This window comes from Euleptes europaea, chromosome 3, assembly GCF_029931775.1.
Source record: "Euleptes europaea isolate rEulEur1 chromosome 3, rEulEur1.hap1, whole genome shotgun sequence".
Classification (NCBI taxonomy): domain Eukaryota; kingdom Metazoa; phylum Chordata; class Lepidosauria; order Squamata; family Sphaerodactylidae; genus Euleptes; species Euleptes europaea.
In genome coordinates this window covers 71,228,715-71,249,209 of record NC_079314.1, presented here as the reverse complement: position 1 = coordinate 71,249,209, position 20,495 = coordinate 71,228,715, and the positions used below count along the sequence as shown (strand labels likewise).

Genomic DNA, 20,495 nt, shown 5'->3' with positions numbered 1-20,495 from the left:
ACTTGGAATCTGTTTTGAAAGCTGGCATCAAGTCATGAAATGCAAATCTACCTTAGTGTTTTGTATTTGATTGGGGCTGTGTATGTAAGGTAAGCAGATGTCTCTAATTACATCATAAGCATCCTTTGCTTTCCATTGCATTGTTACTCAGGTCTTGCACAGCGTGGTTTCTGTGAGAATTAATTCTGAGCTGCTACTGCTTTTTTAAAAGTTAGCTTGACAGTTGTTGAAAACCTGGAAGATCGTTAGATATATTCCTGTACATCCCTGATTCTAGCAGGATATAGAAGCAGGTGTTACCAAGATGAAGGATTGAATATTATCTTATAAAGATTCAGGGGCTGGGCTGTGGCACTGAAAACAGAAACCTGGTCTGATCTTATCTGAATTATGTTTCAAATTAACCACCAGTGATATGGCTGATTGAGATTGATGTAGTTTGGATGCTTGGTCAATTAGAATTGCAGGCCTGGTGTGGTGGGGCTTCTGGGAAATACGAATCAGTGATCCTTCTCTTGACAATAAATTAATGAATGAATGAGTTCACTGTCCAATTTTAGGACGGTCATATAATTTTATTTTTACAGGAAGCTGTAGGTGACTTCCACTGAAACAGAAAGGAGTATGTTTTCTGGTGCAAGAACAGAGTAAGCTCAGGTGAGAATTTGGCAGTAGTGGCCCAAAGGTGGGGGCAGTGGCAGTAAATGGCTACTACCACTGAACATCAAGCATATTGGCACATATGTCTAGAAGACACTGGACAAATAGCACAGAGCAAGAGTATTGCTGCTCAATGCCAATAGAACCCAATGTGGCCAATAGTGAAATTGGCTTGTAGAGCATCTGATTTCAGAGTACATCATGCATCACCACCTGAACCACCAACCTCCCTGCTCTCAGTGATGGCTGCCAATATGAACCTGGAGTCCCCTTTCCACTTGATTGCTGTTAGTGAATAGTTGCATGTGCTGCCCTATATACCACTTTGCTGCCAATGCTGATTTATTAGTTGTGTTCCAGTCCTGCACCAATATACCGTATATACTCGGGTATGAGTTTTAAAACTCAGCAAAAAGGTTTTTAGATGAGTAATCTAAACACTGGGTTATAGGCTATGTTTGATGTAGTATCCTTTGTCTGCTGCTGCAAGTATGGTTGCTGACTGTGTACAGAGACTTTTTACATATTATAATATTTTAGACTTCTTAATGATTGAAATGTATCAATGCTCCATGTGTAAGTGTGTCATTTAAAAGCAGCTGCCAAGCTTTCTCCCTGCTGCTCCAATTAACACATTCAGCGCACTCTTGCTAGTGAGTGGTCTGTGTGTATGGGTTAAACCACTTTGCTGTTTATTCAGACTTCATGGTATAGTATCAAAAATGATCCTTCTATTTACTGTTTGTAAACCAACATTAAAAAGAAGCTAAGAAGAGCAACCACACATCATTTTAAGGGGTGCAATTGTAAATAGCAAGGCAGTGATTACTAAGCTGCAGAAAATCTCTTTTGCTTTCAGATGTGGTTTAGTCCATTGAGTAACGTTTATCTCCGCCCCTCTGGCCCCTCTTCAAGTGATGGAGACACAGAATAGTGAAATTCTAGTGCTGGGATTCCTCTTGCTTTCAGATCTTTTGAACTTTGCTCTGTTTGTTAAGGAGTACTTCACATGAAGAACGTACCTCCTTTTTCAGCTTTTGATTTCTTCTTTTAAAACCTTTGCTTTTATTCTGAAATAGTAACTTCAGTTCTTTTAATTCAGGCTCTGGAAAGGTAAAGCCGTGTCCTTTATTGTCAGAGCTGAAACTGATTTGGAATGGTACCAAGCTGGCTGGTCAAAGGGGCCAGTTCGCCCTCTGTATTTGCTGCTCATTCATGCTCAGACAGGTTTTTGTGAAGCGTGGCTCTTGGGCAATAGCAACAAAAGGTACACGGACCTGATACTGTGGGCTGCTGAATGAGATGGAGCGTTTCTTGGGCTTTGTCAAGCAGATAAGGAGATCCAGGAGAAGAAAAGGCAAAAAGTACCGACCGGAGGAGGATTATCATGAGGGTTATGAGGATGTCTATTATTATGCCTCTGAGCACTTTCCAAGTAAGGACGGTATAAACGTGTGTTCTGATTGCTGCGATGAATGCTTGCTATTGCGTTTTTGGTGTAAAAGGCTAATGCTGACCAGAATACCTCCTGCAGGTATAAAAGCATTCAGAAGCATTACCCATTTGTGTGTCTCTGTTGATAGTGTTGGCTATTTTTTTTAAAGGCAAAAGAAGCTATTGTGATCTGGATGGATTGAAGAAAGACACAGTTCAAAGGCGTAGTTAATATTTCAGTTGCAGTTAATTGATTTCTATTGTTGCAAGCCTTTTATAAAGGCACTTTATGCTGTAAACTGATATTACAGATCATTTTGTAACAGTGCCATAGTTCGGTATGTGTATATAAAAATCCATAGCTGCAGTTGTAAAGAACATTACAAAAGATGAATTCATTGAAGTTAAAATCAAAGATTAATGTTGAATGCAAGTCATCCTTTTGTGGATATTATTTTCAGAAGAAAGTTATTGTCTCTCATGCTGCATGTTCTTAGTATTGCTGAAGAAATAACTAATTGTTCTGTTAATTTATTCTGCAGCAAAGTGTCTACAGCTGCAGCTCATGAAAAGACAACAAAAAGCATGTTTTAAGTCTTGTGCAACGTCAGGTTTTTGAAAATACGTTGTACTCAAAATATCATCTGTGACTGTCAGTGTTCTGAGCTCCTGCTTTGTCTTCTGCCTGTCCCAGGGGACTGGAGATGCCCAGAAATGCCTGAGGGAACAATGGGCAGGGGAGCTACATGTAAGCATTGCTGAGTTTATCATGCCATGCTTTAAACTGATGGTGTTAGCCTAAGCAGCCATCCACAAATGGATGCATAATATGCAATATTTAATTTAAACTAGTTTGAAATCTTTGCAGTGACTAGTTGCCACTCTGCTTTTTCTGGAGCCTACAAAATTAAAATAAGCATATGATATGTCAATGTATTTAAAGCCATTTTTATTGTAACAGTGAATTTCAGGTCACATTTGAATGGCAGCATGTTTCCTTTTCCAGTGGGGAAAAATCAGTTAAACTGCAATTCTGAAAAAGTGCATTGGTGGAACTTCTGATGTGTGAATCAAAATCAGTAAGGTTTCTGATTAGTTGGATTTACATTGTGGATAGGCTCACTTTTGCAGTTATTTCTTGTATTTGTAAGTTCTGTATTGGATTCGTTTTGCCTGTCCATTTCAACTAAAATTCCAGATTAGTTTTAAAAATTGTACAATCTTATTATTGAAATGATAATTTGATTCTCATTTGTTGTCCTGGGTACTTAGTTTCATGATCTTTGCCCAGTGCAATCCTCCTACATTTTAAGCAATTGTAGAATCTTACACTAAAACTATCCACTGTTCATAAATTACTGTGTACACTCTGTAGAATCTGACCATGATTAAACGTTGACAACTTTTGCCCTTGTTCCTGTTTCCAGAGTATGCAGCTAATCAAACAGTTTCCCTACTTGTATCTTGAAGTATATCCTTTAATAGAAATCAAAAGAAAGCAAAGAGAACAAGTGGGTCAGTCATAATTCTGTGAGGAACAGCGCTGAGCAAGAGCGTGAATAGAATTGTCTGTAATGATTTTTTTCTTTTTCCATTTAGGATGAATAATAGAAACTTCTCCATATGCTTTTGCCTTTCAAATTCAAATATATCCCAATTTCAGGCTGATGGATAGGCTTTACAACAGATTTTTTTCTCCTTTTAAAAATGTTGTAATTGATGGCTGCCTTTGCAATTAGTCACCATAATTCCAATGTTTAAATAGCTCCTTCAACTTCAGATGCAAGGTTGGAGTGAGTTTTGGATACAAAGCTGGCAAAAAGCTGTATGGTTAATAAAAAGTATAACAAATGTAATATCACAAAGACCACACACTATATTTTCCTTGTACCATTGTACCTTTTGTCCCATTTTGGATCACACAATTTATACTACTTTATTCTCCAGGAAACTGTAATACATAGTTAAATTGAGTACTGTGGTACATGGTACTAATGGAGTGGTAGGGTTTCTCAAACTTGTCTGTTTGCATTTAGCATGGATGCCAAGATATTTTGTCTTTTGAAGAATCACTTATTTATATATGTGAAACAACTACACTTTGACTTTTTTGTGTTAAGAGACACTGTAATTTTAAAACCTGGGTAAGATTTTAAAAGAAGCACAGGCGTAGCACATATAGATGCCTTTGTTACACATTATCAATGGGATGCCTCTCTGACCTTTGTGTTCTTGAAGATCTCCCCCATAAAATCACTGGCTTTGTTCTTCCTTTACCATTAAAAATAAATATTGGAAGAAACAACCATATGACAGCAAGGATAATTTTAGCTAAAATGTTAGCTAGTATAATAAAAACAAGAATAGGTATCTAATGATATAAGATGAAATGGCCATATATTGGAATACCTGTAACGTGAGCTCTCTATATTACACCATAAAAGCACTGAATTTAAATTGCACTCATAATCCAGCATTTACACAGAGTTATGCCCTTTTAGGTTCATTGAAGTCAGTTGGTTGTTCTGCTAGCTGAAAGAGGAGCAAAGGTCTTTCTCATTCTGGCCAAAAATGCATGGTTCCTTTACCACTTTATTCCCCGTTTCAGCCAGGATCAAATTTACCTGGGCTGTTGGGGAAACTACGCATTACCTTGAATGAGCAGGGATGAAGCTGTGAGCAAATTGATCCATATAAACAGAAAATGCAGGAGAAGCAAGTTCCTGTTTAGTTTGGCATGCCCCCGATGACTGGTCATTTCAAATTGACCAATGAGGGCCTTCCCTGCCCCAGGAAACGACCAATCACCAGGGGCAGGGGTGTTGCACTCAAAACAGGAACTCTAAGTTGCCTGCATTTTCTGTTTACATGGATTGATCTGCGCCCAGTTTCGTTCCTGCTTGTTCAAGGTAATGCATACAGTTTCCCCCCAGACAGGGTAAATTTGATCCTGGCTGAAACGGGGAATAAAGAGGATTAAGGGACCATGTGTTTTTGGCCTCTGTGAACCTCTAGAAGATCCCTTGCACAAGTTCAGCTTCTCGAGAGACCTCACAGTGGGATACACCGCTTACTTACCATACCTATCACTATAGTAAGCATTCCAGGTTTTCATCATCTGCAGCCAGAGGTACAGATGAAGTGATTCTTAAGCAATTTCATGATTATGGCAACATATTTTTCAACAACCACATACAAACTATTTTTAAAAGTTGTATTAGTAGTAGTGCCCTGACCTGGATAGCCCAGGCTAGTCTGATGTTGTCTGATCGCAGAAGCTAATCAGGATTGACCCTGGCAAGTATTTGGATGGGAGACCTCCAAGGAAGTCCAGGGTCGTTACGTGGTGGCAGGGAATGGCAAACCACCTCCAAATGTCTGTTGCCTTGAAAACCCTATGGGGTTGCCATAAGTCAGATGTGACTTGACAGGGGGAAAAAAATATCCGAAACACATTGTAGAGCTTATTGGACAGTTTCAAAGGCTGACTAGATTTCTACACATGCCACTATTTGTGATGCAGCAGTGATTTAAGAATGAGAAATGTGTCATCTTTTGTAGACTTTCCAGTAGAGAAGCTTCTTTCTGAAGGATAACCTTAGAAGTAGCTGAGTTTGGAAAATGGAACACTTTCAGTCCTAAACTAAGGTTATTCTATCATTATTGCACTAGGTTTCAATATTCCAAAATGATGGTATTTCTGTAAGAGACGTTGACAATAATTGACTAGAAAGTTCTGGCAATCAGTATTAATATCTGGGCATCAAATTAGTAAAATTTGATTTGGCTGTTCTGCTTCTTGAATTTTCTGTCATCCAGAAAAATATATATCTTTATACCTTTCATTTGGAAAATTCAATGCCAGGGAGGCAGATAACTTACAGCCCATTCCTGAAAATGCGGCGTGTGGAGTCGGCGGGAAGAGGCGCAGCGGTGCCTCTTCCTAAGCCGAATCACACACGCCGCAAAACAAAAAAAAGCCTTTCACCCAATAGGGAACAGCGAGGCTGCGCCTGCTAAAAAGCGGCGAGGGCCGAAACAGGATAGGAAGCTGCCTACCCGGCGGCTCCTTCCCCTAAAACTCCCCTGGAATGGCCCCCTGTGCCAGCACGGCCTCTCTACACCGACGCCTGTACCACGGAACTGGCCTCGCCACCAGCGTAAGTGCATTTAAACACGCGATTACACACACACTGGCGGTGAGGTCACGTCACCTTCTAAGACGTTTTGGCCCAATTTTCAGGAATGGGCTGTTAGAAACTTCTTGACATTTGATTTTCTATGGAGATGGGGTGACGTTTTAATTTTTTTTTTTTTTTTTTTTTTTTTTTTTGTATTCTCTAGGAATTGCTGGAGGCTCTATGGGTTTATCACAAAATTTCCAGTGATTCTGAGAGAGACTTGATGTCTCTTCTGGATAGAAAGTTAGGATTTTAACTTTTGTCATAGGCCAATTTCTCATGGAGATGGTAATCCTATACTTGGCTGTATCACTTAAGACTGCACATGCACCATATATGGTGCTTCTCTGTAACAACAAAAATATATGTCAAAAAACAGAATGTCAGGGAGATGGCTATGATTCTGACTTCTAGTGGAATGGAGAAGGAATCCTTAATGTGAATGAATGGTCAGCCATGTCATCCATCTAATATGGTACGGATCAGAGAGAGGATTGCCATCTCAGTGAAAACTATGACAGGCAGCCCATTCCTGAGCCTTTGGCAGCTGGGAATGGCACTGCTATGGAACCACCGTGGCACCTCCAAAGCTGTTTCCCAGCCACCCAAAGGCTTTAAAAAGCCTTTCGGAGCTTTTAAATTTTTAAATGGGGCATTTTGCTCTGTTGAGAACAGCGAGGCTGTGCCAGCAAAAAAGCAGGCGCAGCAACATTGTTCTCCTTGCTGCTGGGCCGGGCCAAAAGGGGACAGGATGCTACTTACTGGCAGCTCCGTCCCCTGGGACGCCCCAGGAACGCTGATGGGATGCTGGCGGAAGGCCCTGCCGGCATCCCTGGGTGGTGCTGCTGCGGCAGCACCAGGAGACCAGCGTCCAGGTCCCCCTGCCGGTGTCTGAGCCCACCTGGATGGCATAAGTGGGATGGCCGCCTGCAGCCATCCCTCTTATGCCAGCGCAGCCCCTTTTTGGCCTCCAAAGGACTTTTGTCCTTTGAGGTCAGGAATGGGCTGTAAATTGCCATTTTCAATTGGGTCTTGAATTCATATATTATCTTAAGCCAAGTATACTGTTTATAGTGTTTGATTTCTATAATGCTGTCTGTGACTTCTTGTATAGCTGATTTTATATCTATGTAAGTTTGATTTTGTTTGAAAGTTTGCATTGTATAACAGCCGCCTTTTCCACAGTAAAAGAGTGCATGTTGAAGTTGTACATCCTATATTGTGTGTTGCTGTTGTACATGGAAATCACTTTATCCGTTATGGTTTCTCATGTATGTAAGTTAAGGAACTGCAGAGCTTTGTTCCTCCATACCATAGACAAGTAATGCAGGATATGCTTTTTTCATAGTTCAAATAATGTACTGTATTTTTCGCTCTATAAGACGCACCTGACCTTAAGACGCACTTAGTTTTTAGAGGAGGAAAAAGAAGAAAATATATATATATATTTTTTAAAGACCCGCTGGGTCTTTAAAAAATATATTTTTCTTCTTTTTCCTCCTTTTTCCTTCTCTTTCCCCACCGCCCCCCTTCCCGGGACTCCTGGGAAGGGGGGCGGTGGTGGTTTAAACTACTCTGTGCTGCCTGGGCAGGCAGCGCAAAGCAGTTTACCCTCTGCACCCCTCCCCCCGCACTTCCCGGGCCCGAGGCTCAGCTGTTGGAAGGGACCAACAGCATAGAGTTGGAAGGGACCACCAGGGTCATCTAGTCCAACCTCCTGCACAATGCAGGAAATTCACAACTACCTCCCCCACACACACCCCAGTGCCCAGAAGATGGCCAAGATGCCCTCCCTCTCATCATCTGCCTAAGGTTACAGAATCAGCACTGCTGACAGATGGCCATCTAACCTCTTCTTAAAAACCTCCAGGTTGGGGTGGCTGCATAAAAGGCTACTCCCATATTTATATATGCTATGTTTTTAAATGTGTTTGAATTATATTTATGATTGTTAGCCGCACTGAGCCCACCTTCAGCCAGCTTATAGAGCAGGATACAAGACCAATAATAAATAATTCTGGATCATAGCTCTAAATCAGTCTTAAAATCATAGAATCATAGAGTTGGAAGGGACCACCAGGGTCATCTAGTCCAACCCCCTGCACAATGCAGGAAATTCACAACTACCTCCCCCCCACACACCCCCAGTTACCCCTACTCCATGCCCAGAATCTGGCCAAGATGCCCTCCCTCTCATGATCTGCCTACAGTCATCGAATTAGCATTGCTGACTGTCCCGCGCCGGGGCAAGCCCCGGCGGCGAGACTACCCGGCGGTGCACTTACCGGGCAGGAAGGCCGGCCGTCCCTGGTCGGGGGGGCGGAGCCGGCTGTTCCACCGCCCGCGAAGGCCCCGGAGGGACTAACGTCCAGGCCGGGAGGGGTGGAGCCGGGCAGCGCAGCAACGCAGCCCAGCGACGTGAGGACCCCAGAGTCGCCACCCCTGAGAGCCGTGCCTGGGCCCCCTGCCCAGCTGCAGCCTCCCCCGGCGGAGAAAGAGCCGGGTGGGGAAGGGCCGGGGAGACGGGCGGGCGCGAGTGGGGTAGGCGGGGCAGGAGCTTCCAAACAGGGGAGCCGGAGCTGTGGCCCCACTGAGAGCGAGGGCGGGACGCAGATGCGGGCGGGGGAGGATTGGTGGAGCCTCAGCAGAGCAGGAGGGGAGGAGCGGGGAGGAGCTTGACCCGGGAGGAGCGCAGAGGCTGAGGAGGAAGAGGCTGTGGAGCTTCGGGCTTAGCCTGAAGAGAAGACTGAGAGGGGGATGTGATGACCATCTTCAAGTCAGTGAAGGGCTATCACATGGAGGAGGGTGCCGAGTTGTTTTACCCAGCTCCTTCAACCCTTCCTCAACCGACCCCCCCCCCCCACGTTTCTTCACCCACCAGGCCGAGTGGCTCGAAAAAGCCCCCTCGGCTTCTTGGCAGGTCAAATCCCCCCCTACGGCTCCTTCCCTCTGCGGGAGGGGGGGAGGAGGAGGAGGCAGTGGGGGGGCAGAGCAATCCAACTTGGCTGCCGCGGCGGATGCCCTCTGCCTGAAGCGGCGGATTCCCCGGGAGTCACGTGGGAAGCAAGCTCCTGCCAACCGGCGCGCATTGCTCGGGAGGCCAAGGGAGAGCCGCGGCATTGGCCTGCTTGCCAGGCGACCCGGAGGGAACGAGGGCGGCCGCAGATTGGGGAGGGGAGGAGGCGCGCGCCGCCGCCACCTGCTTCCTTCCAGACGTGCCGTGATGGAAGAGGCTAGGGTGGGCTAGCGGCGCCGCTCTTTGCCACGAGCTCTGGGGAGCGAGAGAGGGGGGAGGCGGCGGTCTCCTCGGAAGGGCTGGTTTCTCTCCCGCCCGCACCTTTGCTTGCCGCCCCCTCCTCCCCCCCACACGCCCCCCTCCCGCGCGTTTTATTGGGTGCCGGAGGAGATTTTTCCCTCTTGCACCGGGACGGGAAGCAACAGCCCACCCTCCCTAGCAAAATGCACTTGACAAGCAGAGCAGTTTAAACCACCACCGCCCCCCTTCCCGGGACTCCCGGGAAGGGGGCGGTGGGTCTTTAAACTGCTTTGCGCTGCCAGGGCAGGCAGCGCAGAGTGGTTTACCCTCCGCACACACACACCCCGCCTGCCCACCCAACAGCTGAGCTTCGGGACGGGAAGCACGGGGGAGGTTAAACTGCTCTGCACCTGCCCCCAGCTGGCTGGCGGCGTCCCAGCCGGCTCCCGGGGCAGCCCGGCTCCGTGCCCCGCTGCCGCTGCATTCGCTCTATAAGACGCACTTACATTTTCCCTCACTTTTGAAGAGGAAAAAAGTGCGTCTTATAGAGCGAAAAATACGGTATGTGGCTATTAGGTCCTGCCATATTGCTGTTTTCTGTCTCATTGATGCATGAAGACTGTTTGCTGTCTCATTAATGTATGAATATGCAACAAACGTCCCTGCAGAACTACATGGAGAAAGAAAATAAAATTTACAATGAATACAACTGTAGAGAAGCACCATGTTCTCATCTGGAGAAGACACATATTTAAACAGAAGTTTTCATTCCAGCTCAGGTAAGGGGTATATTGTGTAAATTCATCCTTGATTATCAGAACCCGTTTGTAAAAAGATAATAGTACTCGTAGGATTATTGTAAGAGGAAGCAAAGTAAAGATTGCTCATATTAAAGTGTTATACAAATAATTAATCAGAACAGCAGCTAACTGTGATGCAACAGTCTCCAACTATCCTCACCCCAATTGATGAAGTTGGTTTCAGAGCAAGTCACTCTCTGGGCAAGCCTCAGAAACATTAAATAAGAGCAATTTACACAGTAAATCCTGGGATGACAGAACATCAGAAGCACTAGCAAATATTGATCATTCTTTCAGCAGAAGGATGAATTGCTGACTGATTTCCATGTGTCACAGCACCATACACAATATAGGATGTACAACTTCAATGCCTAACATGTACTCTGTCACTGTGGAAACGAAGGCTGATGCTCAATTCAGACTTACAAACAAAGTCAAACTCAGGTTGATATAAACTCAGCTATCCAAGAAGTCACAGTTAACATTATAGGAATGAAAGACTATAAATAATACCTAAGATAATATATGAATTCAAGACTAAGTAAAAAATGGCAAGTGACAGAATTATAGGAAGGAAATACTATAAATAATACCTTTGGCGTAAGATAATAAAACCATAACAGATCAACTACAGAGAATCTTCATTGGAAGTCTATTCTCTAGAATTAGTGAGAAGCAAAGTAGTTTTCAGCCACTTTGGGTTATACGGGAAAATAGATAAGGTGACTTGAGAATCTGAGGTCTTATGGATATCCTGACAAACAAGGCCATTCATTAATAAAAATTTGAATGCCATTTTACTCTTTTGTTTTTATTTTTAAATTAAAAAATTATTAAACTACAACAAAAAAGAGAGGAACAAAAACATACCAAGTAAGTATACTGTCAAAAAATTACTCATTACATAATATCCGCAGAAGCATAAAAATAAAACTACCTGCACTAAGCTATCGTGATTCTGCTTCTAGTTATTCTGTACAACTCCTGACCATAATGAATCTAGTGTGGATACATCACTGTTTTCTTGGTAAGCTATTAATTTCACCAAGACATGGATGTCTTTTACTTTCAACAGCCAATCTTAAATCTTGGGGATATTGTTTTGCTTCCAATTCTTGGCAAAAAACCAATCTGGAAGCAGTAATAATATGTAAGGCTATCATCTGAAGATCTCCAGGGATATCAAGTACATAATTTACTCTTTTGCTTTAAAATACTCTTCATTGAACTGCACTGGTACTAATCCACACAGTCTGTCAGAGAAATAGGAAACTATAGCTCAGTGCTCTCATTCAGCAGGAGGAGGTAATAAACATGTCTCTGGGTTGCACCATTTCAGACAGCAGGTAGGGGCATTCATGATAGAATACTAATCTCTACAAAAAAAATCTTTACATAGAAAAACCATTTCTCCTGGAAGGAGGAATACTGAATTGTCAAGGAGAGAATCTGAGGAACCATACTGAAAAGGGTTCCTTAACATGATTTAAAGAGACAGTTGATTTGGTAGGAAGACTGACCTGCAGCTCTCTTTCTTCCTAGTGGTGGCAACAAAAAGAGCAGTTTGTTGTAAACAGTTTTCCTTTATTCAATGTGAAAAGGACTGCAAGGTCATCAATCTTCACATTGAATTTTAATCCTTCAGGCTGTTGACCTAGCAAGGAGATTTCTTCACAAGACAGACAGGAGGCTGTAGACCTCACTTTAGCACAAATAGTATTGAAGTATGTGAGCTCTTGCTGTAGTCAGAAACTGTACAGCCAAAAAACATGTTTATCCTCTCCTTTGCTTTTTGTGAAACTACACTTATTGTATCTTACTATGAGTCTGTTGAAAAGTCATTCTGTGCCCATGTCTGTGGATTCTGTGGTCTTGTATCTTTCATGATGTTGAGGTTGAACCTTATTTGAGATTTTTTCCCCTTCAGTTGTACTGTTTCACTTCTTCATTTTTGATATAATGGATAGCCTGTTTCACTTTCCAAGATGTTCAAGACTATGAGTACTTATATTACAGCATAATGAATGAAACAGTGAATGACCATGAGAAGGAAACTGAAGGGAAGAAAAGACTGACTTAGTAAAATGAATGATGAATTAGTGGAGGTGATCAGAAGATACTAGAGTAACAAATGGAAGAAAGAAGAATTATTGAAGAAGGCATAAAATGGCCTTTTAAACCGTAGTGAGGAAACTCGTTCTTAGGTTGAGATTGTCCTGCCATTCCGACATCAAGATGCACTCTGATTTGTTTAAACCACAGTTTTTGGTTCATACTTGGTTAGTCTATCAGATGTGTATAACAGACCATAATATATTCATAAATCCCAGTTAGTCAGTTATTTACTTCTTTCATGCCTCTAAGAAGAATCCACATATATTATCCAGATAGTTTCAGAGGGCAGCCATGTTGGTCTACAGTAGAACAGTTAGACCTGGGTCCAGTAGCACCTTAGAGACCAACAAGAGTTTCAGGGTGTGAGCTTCCCAGAGTCAAAACTCCCTTTGACCAACACTGCAGGGTAGAAATGGAGATCTGAGTCCTTTTATCCTAGTCAGAAGATGGTAGGGGTGTTGTAAAGAATGCTTGTAAAGGATGCAAAGATACAATGTATATTGTAATCAGCTTGAATAGAGCAGAGGGGAAATGTTTTTTTGGGGGGAAAGAAAATTGGCATCTACAGTGAGATAAAAATCTTATGTTCCTGATCAGCCCTGAACTTGTGAATTAACTTGAGTTCAGCAACCTCGTGCTGTAATTTCCCTTTGAAATTTCTTTGTTTGAGGACTGCCACTCTTAGGTCATCAATGGAATGACCCGGAAGATTAAAATGTTCTCCCACTGGTTTTTGAGTGATGCGGTTTTTAATGTCAGATTTATGTCCATTTCTTCTTTTGCATAGGGACTGACCTTTTTGTCCGATGTAGAAAGGGGAGCAGAATTGCTGACATTTGATGGCAAATATAACATAGGAAGATGAACAGGTGAATGAACCTGAGATGGTATGACAGGTGTTGTTAGATCCAGTTATTGTGTTGTCAGAGTGAATATGGGGACAGATCTGGCATCTTGGTTGGTTGCAGTGCCTGGTCCCAGAGTCCCTGTTCAGAAGGGTATTGCTGTGGGTGAGAAGTTGTTTAAGGTTAGGAGGCTGTCTGTGGGCAAGAAAATATTCGCTTCCCAATGCCTGTGTGAGAGAAGTATCATTGTCAAGCACAGGTTATAGGTTGTTAATGATGTGTTGAACCGGTATGTGACCACCAGTGGTGTCCTTTTGTTGTTTTATTTGGGCCGATCTTGTAGCAGGTTATCCCTTGGTATCATTCTGGCTTTGTCAATCCGTTTCCTTACTACATCAGGTGGCTATTTTAATTCCAGGAATGTCTGTTGCAGATCCTGATGTTATCCAGAGCTCCTTTCATAGCCTAGCTGCTGGCATAGCCCCATACACTTATTGTAGCCTTAATAGGTAAATTGTCTGCTTCTTCCACTCCTGCTGGGATCCCTTGACTGTTGCATGTCTTCTTGTTGCCACCAGTATTCCCCATCCTCATCTGTCCTTAATCATGTGCACCAAGATAATGCTCATGCTGAGAAGTCTCCCTAACTACTGTTATTATAACACAAGTGTAGCATTGCAGCCTTTTGTAATTCCTTAGGGGATATGTTGCCCTGTTAGTGACCTTATTTTGAAGAGGTATCTGTATCTATCAAAGGAAAACAATATGAGTGTGATACAGAAAGCTGCAGGGATGGAAACTACAAATGAATGCCCTTGGATTTCATAGAATGACCAAATGGAAAATCCATTTTGAAAAATTGACTGATTTGCTAAAGTCTCTCATGCTTAAAATGTTATAACTATAACTCTAATGAACTCGAAATGAAGGGAGGTAAAATATGTGGAAATTCCACACACAGCACAGTGCTTCTGAGAGGGAGAGGGAAGGATTAAGTAGGACAAATAATACCCAAAAATTCACTATTACTATACCTTATTCTCAGAGAGTGGCTCAATCTGATGTTAATTATCATTTCATCATTAATTTCAGTGGAACCATCTAAACTAATACTGTACATTTGCAGATACAAATATGTTATAAACACCATTTGTAGAATTTTTCATTTTTTTTTACATTTCACAGCTTTTTAATGAAAGGTAAAATGAATGCTAAAATCAGTAGCAGTGTGTAACAGTGTCGAGATTGTTCAGAATGGATATGGGACACGTTAATTCAGATTCCTGCTAGGGTAAAGAGTTCACTTGAAAGACTTGGGTCAATTGCTATACCCAGGCCTAACCAACACCTTGTGACTTTTGTGAATTAAACTAGAGTTCTTAGCCTGTTTGGAAGAAGGGCAAAACAGGAATCCAGTGGCACATTAGAGACTAATAAAATTTATTCTACTTATTTTGTGACCCAGCTTCATCAGTTGGATGAAGTACGTATCCAATAGGCTGATGCATTAACATGAATAATATAAAAACAGTGTGTGGGGGGGCTACTACAAAGGGAGGTTAGTTTAAATAGACGCAAAAAAAATAGATACTCAAAGAGTAATCCATCTACTCTGAGTAACTGAGGATCATTCCCAACTGTTGATAGGTAGGCAAAGTAGGATTAATATAAAATGTGATTAAAAATTTTGGGTTGTGATCTCCTTTTGAGATTTAAGAACATAAGAAAAGCCCTGCTGGATCAGACCGAGGCCCATCAAGTCCAGCAGTCTGTTCACACAGTAGCCATCCAGGTGCCTCTAGGAAGCCACAAACAAGACGACTGCAGTAGCACCATCCTGCCTGTGTTCCACCACACCCAATATAATAGGCATGCTCCTCTGATACTAGAGAGAATAGGTATGCTGCACGACTAGTATCCATTCTAACTAATAGCCATGAATACCCCTTTCCTCCATGAATATGTCCACTCCCCTCTTAAAGCCCTCCAAACTGGCAGCCATCACCACATCCTGGGGCAGGGAGTTCCACAATTTAACTATGTGTTGTGTGAAAAAATACTTCCTTTTATCTGTTTTGTTTATAGGAGATGAGTGACTTTTAGATCAACAGCAGGATGTTTCTCAATATTGCTATTTCCTTTGTTAGATTTGTGTCCTTTTTTTTTTTTTTTTTGCACAGGGACAGACCCATTTGTCCAATACATAGAATGGAAGGACATTGTTGACCTATGATGGCATCTATTACCTTGGAAGATGAATAGATGAATGAGCCCAAGGTGGTACAGTGGATGTTATTAGGTCCTGTGCTTGTGTTGTTTGAGTGTGTATGAGGCCAAAGTTGACATCTAGGTTTGTTGCAGAAACGGATTCCTGAATTGTGACTTTTTTAGGTGGTCCATTGTACATGACAAATTGTTTTAGGGTAGGAGGCTGCCTGTAAGAAAGGAAAGGCTTGTGATAGAGAAATCCAGTAATCCAGGAGAGGCTGTGGGTCATTCATGGTGCACTGGGCTGGTTTGACTTGTAGATGACAACCTGTTTTTATCTCCTTCTGTCATCTCTTGCTTTAGGCTCTTTCTGAGTGTCAATTTGGCTCTGTTGATCTACTTCTTTACTTCATTGGGTGGGTGCTGTAAATTCAAGGAATGCCTGATATTCACATTCTGTAGGTGAGAGACCCTGTCTGAGAGATTGGAGCAAATCATGTACTACATAATGCCTGAGTATGACAATAGATGGCTGGTATTATCTGGGTGGTAGCTGGAATCATATAGATATGTATAGTGGTCAGTGGGTTTCCGGAATAAGGTGTTGCTTGTATATGTCCATTATGTAGTTGTACAGTATATGGAAGAAGCAAAATAGTTTTACTCTGTTTAGAAATTGTAGTGATCTTTTCCCCAAGAGGATTAGTTCTCGTTCTGGGCTCTCCAGGCATCTTGCAACTGTGGGTTTTACCATCACATGCCCAGGGAGGCAGGACTAAAAACTTCACTTCCTGTCTTCCTGGGCGGGAGCTCTATCCATATCCATTTTCCGTCCTGCCCTGTACAGGGAAGCAGCTTCGCCAACAGGCTCTGCCATTGGAGTACCCTTTTACCCGGGATTTCCCCTATCTTCTGATCCTTTACCTTCGGATCCCTTGGCTTCTTCACTTCCTCATTCCTCCCCGGTCTTTAAAAAAGAGAGAGAGAGAGAGACAGTCTCCCTCCTGCTTCTTTTACCTTCCCCCCCCTTTCCCACTCCTCCGTCTTCGCTCCAGAGAGCAAGATGATGGGCGAACGGGGCAACTCGGACGAGGAGCTCCTCTCCGAGGGGGAGAACGACCGAGCCCTCGTCACACAAAATAGCATATTTATTTTAGACAAACAAACCTTGAGAATTATACATATTTGCATCTGACATTGGGTATTATGTTGGAAGTGAATACCAAGTCATGTGTAGTTTGGTTGCATATTATTAACGAAACATTGAGTGCACTCTAGCTGTGACAAAAGAAAAATTATAATTAGATCATTTCAGTTTATTCAAAAGCTTATTTCAGTTTCTTTCCTAATGAAGATTCTGTTTTTGCTAGACATCATTGCTGTAAAGTTTAAATGTCTGTCAAGAGGCTCCTTGATCACATCTACCACTGTGCAATTCTTGGCTTGGTATGTTTTGCAAAGCCTTCCTCATGAGCACCCTGGGTTTTTGGATTTCACCTGTGAAGTATTAAGGTTAATCTTCACACATGCCATACATGTGCAGGTTACCTCTTATTTCCTAGTTGTAGTCCCACTTTCAATATTGTCTTCCCAATGTTCTCAGTAAGATATGTACTGTGATGAATCTTAGACATGCAGTGGATCACTCTGCTTGATTTCTCTCTGACTATTCCATAGAAATATGCATTACTGTACTTAGTCCATCCTCCTAAAGAATATTTAGTGGTAGGATTCATCCTACATCATCTTTTGAAAAGATTCTTACTCCCCCCCCCCACTAGAGCTTATGATGAGATAGAAAAGGACAGTGTGCCACAATTACATAAAAGAGATTTGTGTTACAAGTGAATGTTGAGACAGACCTATATTTAAAGAGAGTGGCCCTTCATTTCCATCTGTTGTGAACATTTTTGTCATACTTTCAGATACTGATGCAGGTGAAGTATAACATTGTTTATGTGAGTGGTTCAGGGAACATCCCACACATGGAGAAAATCTACAAGTGCATGCAAATAAAAATTGCTGTGTCAATTCACCACCCAAGTGTCTCAACCAGGCACTTGGAGCGAGTGGAAATATGAGAGGAGGCAACGGGTGTGGTTTTTGTCCATCGTTGACTTCTAGAGCCATGTTGTAGCTATTCATGTCCATGGCAGGGAAGAGAGATGCTGCCTCTGGAGCCCATCTAGGACTCTGCAGAGGTCAAACTGGATGACGATCCCCACCACAGAAGTTGCTGCTGCCTCGGACCTTGATGTCATAGCATGCAAAAAATCACTTGCTATGGTTGAATGGGTTGAGTTAGCCTTGGGAAGTTTTGTTTTCTCTGGGGGAAAAGTGAATGAATTTGAAGAATCAGGAGATTTAGAACAGTGTACATTCTGTTATAACAGACATTCTTAATTAGAGTACTTTTGACACAAGTTCATAATATCCTAATGTACCATGTTTTAATATAAAATTATCTGAGTGTAATTGTGCTAGTATTTCTATTGTGTTAGGAGACTATTGTGTACAATAAAAGTTCCAAGTTGACCTGGATATACACTTTTTTCATGTATCTTTCTATAATAATACAAGCCCGACAGTGGGCTTTTCCACATGGCTTTCCCCCATCAGTTCTGCCCTCACACTGCTTCAGTTTATCCTCTGGTTTCCACATATATTTTTGTGCTTTTAGTTTTGCTTATTTTTTTGTTACCTCCCCCCCGGGGGGGGGTTAATTTGGAACCACTTTTACCCTGGTCTTTTTTGGAAGCTGATTGTGAGTCAGTTTTTCCCTCACTTGTAATGTTTCTGTCGGTTTTCTTTGTCCCGCCCACTCCCACCCCACTCCAGCCCACTTTCCAATGATTGGACTATCATCATTGTCAAACCATTCCCTCTCCTGCCCTCCAAAACCAGTGGTTTCTCTGATTTTTCTTTTTTTAGGTAAGTCACTAGCCCCATTCCTCATGGAGAAAAGGCATATCTCTGCAAGGGAAGGGGCTAGAGCAGGGATCACCAACATGGGGCCCAAGGGCACCATAGTGTCCTCCAACATTTTTTTTCTGGCACCTGCCAAATGTTTTTAGGAAGTAGTAGCCTAGGTAGGCTTTTGGCCAGCAAGGCTTCTAAGTGACTATTGGAGATTTGAGTGGCTGCACAGATTTTTTTTAAATGTTGCTTTGGCAGCATCTGCTGGCACAGCACAAGGATCTGTACTGTGTGACTGAAATTAAGCTGTGGCAATCATGTTGTGGCTGGTTCAGCCTCCTGCAGCAACCATTCTGTGGTAGCCATTTTGTTGCTGCACCCACCATGCCATATCAGAAAACAATATGTGCCCACAGGCTCAAAAAGGTTGGGGACCTCTGGGCTAGAGACCCATTTAAAAAAAGAAAGAAAGAAAGCTCTGAATTCAAAGAACTTGCTTAAACTATCACTACAACACTATATTGATATAAACATGTGCAAAAAGTAAAAGGGGGGAGTGCTGTGATGCTCCCAATGATGACAGCATTCTCCCTTGAAAATCCTCATCATTTAAGGCATGTGCAGAAGAAAATAAACTGACTCCACAACTGTGAAAATGCAGAGGGAGGGTAGACGTGCAGAAGAACCATGCTCAAACCAATTCCACTGCTGGTGGATCTACTGCCAAGAAAATCAGGAGTAAATAGAGCGTGTGGATAAGCCCAATGTCATTCCTAGCAAATTGTATCTTTTCCCAACCAACGAGTTTAATCTATCTCTTTTTCATTAGAAAATATTTTCAAATTGGTGCATGACCAGAGAACTAAAGGATTTCTGAGGTCTTAAGTAACTGAAGGGGAAGGAAGGTGGCATGGTATGTAGCCTGATCTCATTAGAACTCAGAAGCTAAGCAGGGTTGGTACTTGGACGGGAGACCTCCAAGAAAGACTCTGTAGAGGAAGGCAATGGCAAACCACCTCTGCTTCTCATTTGCCTTGAATGCCCCTTATTGGGGTTGTCATGAGTTGACTGCGACTTGACCGTACTTTACACACACAAGTAACTGAAAACACATGAAATTACAACATAAAATATTTTCTTAGAGCATATTGGTTTAACAGTAGATTTTGAACCGATCTTTTAGTTCCAACCAGGAACTACTCAAACATAATTAAGATGTTATATTTTCTGTACATTATGCTAAAAAGCATTCAGTTAAAGAAAATAAATTTATATACATGTAAGATACCATTTATAAAGGGTGTTCGCTTGCTTGCGCACACCCAGAGATACACACAAGCTGAGGAAAGGGAAACCTCATTTCCTCTCCCACTGGTTTGCTGCTTCCTCCCTCTTCATCCAGTGCCATATGGTCACACTTTCTCTACTTTGTCTGTTTCCTTTTATCCCCCCACCCGTGCTCTTCCTCCAATCACTGACTGTTCCAATATTTTTTCTTCACTCCAGGTACCCTTTGCTCACCAGACTTCACAGTCATTCCTCTCCCTGCTCCCTCTCCCCTTTCCCTCCCCATCATGTTTCCCAGTGTAACCCACTCCCATGAATCTCTTCCTTCCCAATCACCTTGCCCAACTGTCTTTTTGTCTCACTGACTCCATCCACCTGCATCAGTGCTCTTTCTCCCCTGTAGTTACTGTTTCCCCCTACTTTCGCCAGTCCTGCTCTCTCTTTCCCCATTCCTTCTGTTGTTGAATGCAAATGCTGCTCAAATTTTTTGTGCTGTAACTTTTTAAAAAGTTTTCAGATTTTTCTGCAAACCCGAGTTGTTCCATTGTGTGGATTTGGAGGGGGTTCATACTTGGGAATTAGATTTAGATTTACTGTATAAAGGGTGGGGGACCATTTACATAGTCTGAGCTCCACGAAGGAAGAGCCAGATAAAAATGTACAGATAGATGAGCATTCCGTGTGTGTGTGTGTGTGTGTGTGTTAGACCCCACCTTTCTCAATGAAAATCAAGCCAAATCACAGAATTCCAAACAATACAATCATGCACCAAAAGGCAATCAATGCAATAGGA

General features: G+C 42.5%; 1 protein-coding gene across 7 annotated transcripts in view; it reads left to right on the top strand.

Moving 5' to 3' along the window:
• Positions 1-1,755: 1,755 nt before the first annotated feature.
• The window catches only part of GRIP1 (glutamate receptor interacting protein 1), a 289,631-nt gene continuing 270,891 nt past the window's right edge, over positions 1,756-20,495 (top strand). For all 7 annotated transcript variants that reach the window (XM_056846362.1, XM_056846357.1, XM_056846359.1 and 4 more), the window contains exon 1: positions 1,756-2,095. In XM_056846362.1, coding sequence (XP_056702340.1) covers positions 1,963-2,095 — 133 coding nt within the window. In that variant the 5' untranslated portion in view covers positions 1,756-1,962. The remainder of the gene's footprint in view (positions 2,096-20,495) is intronic.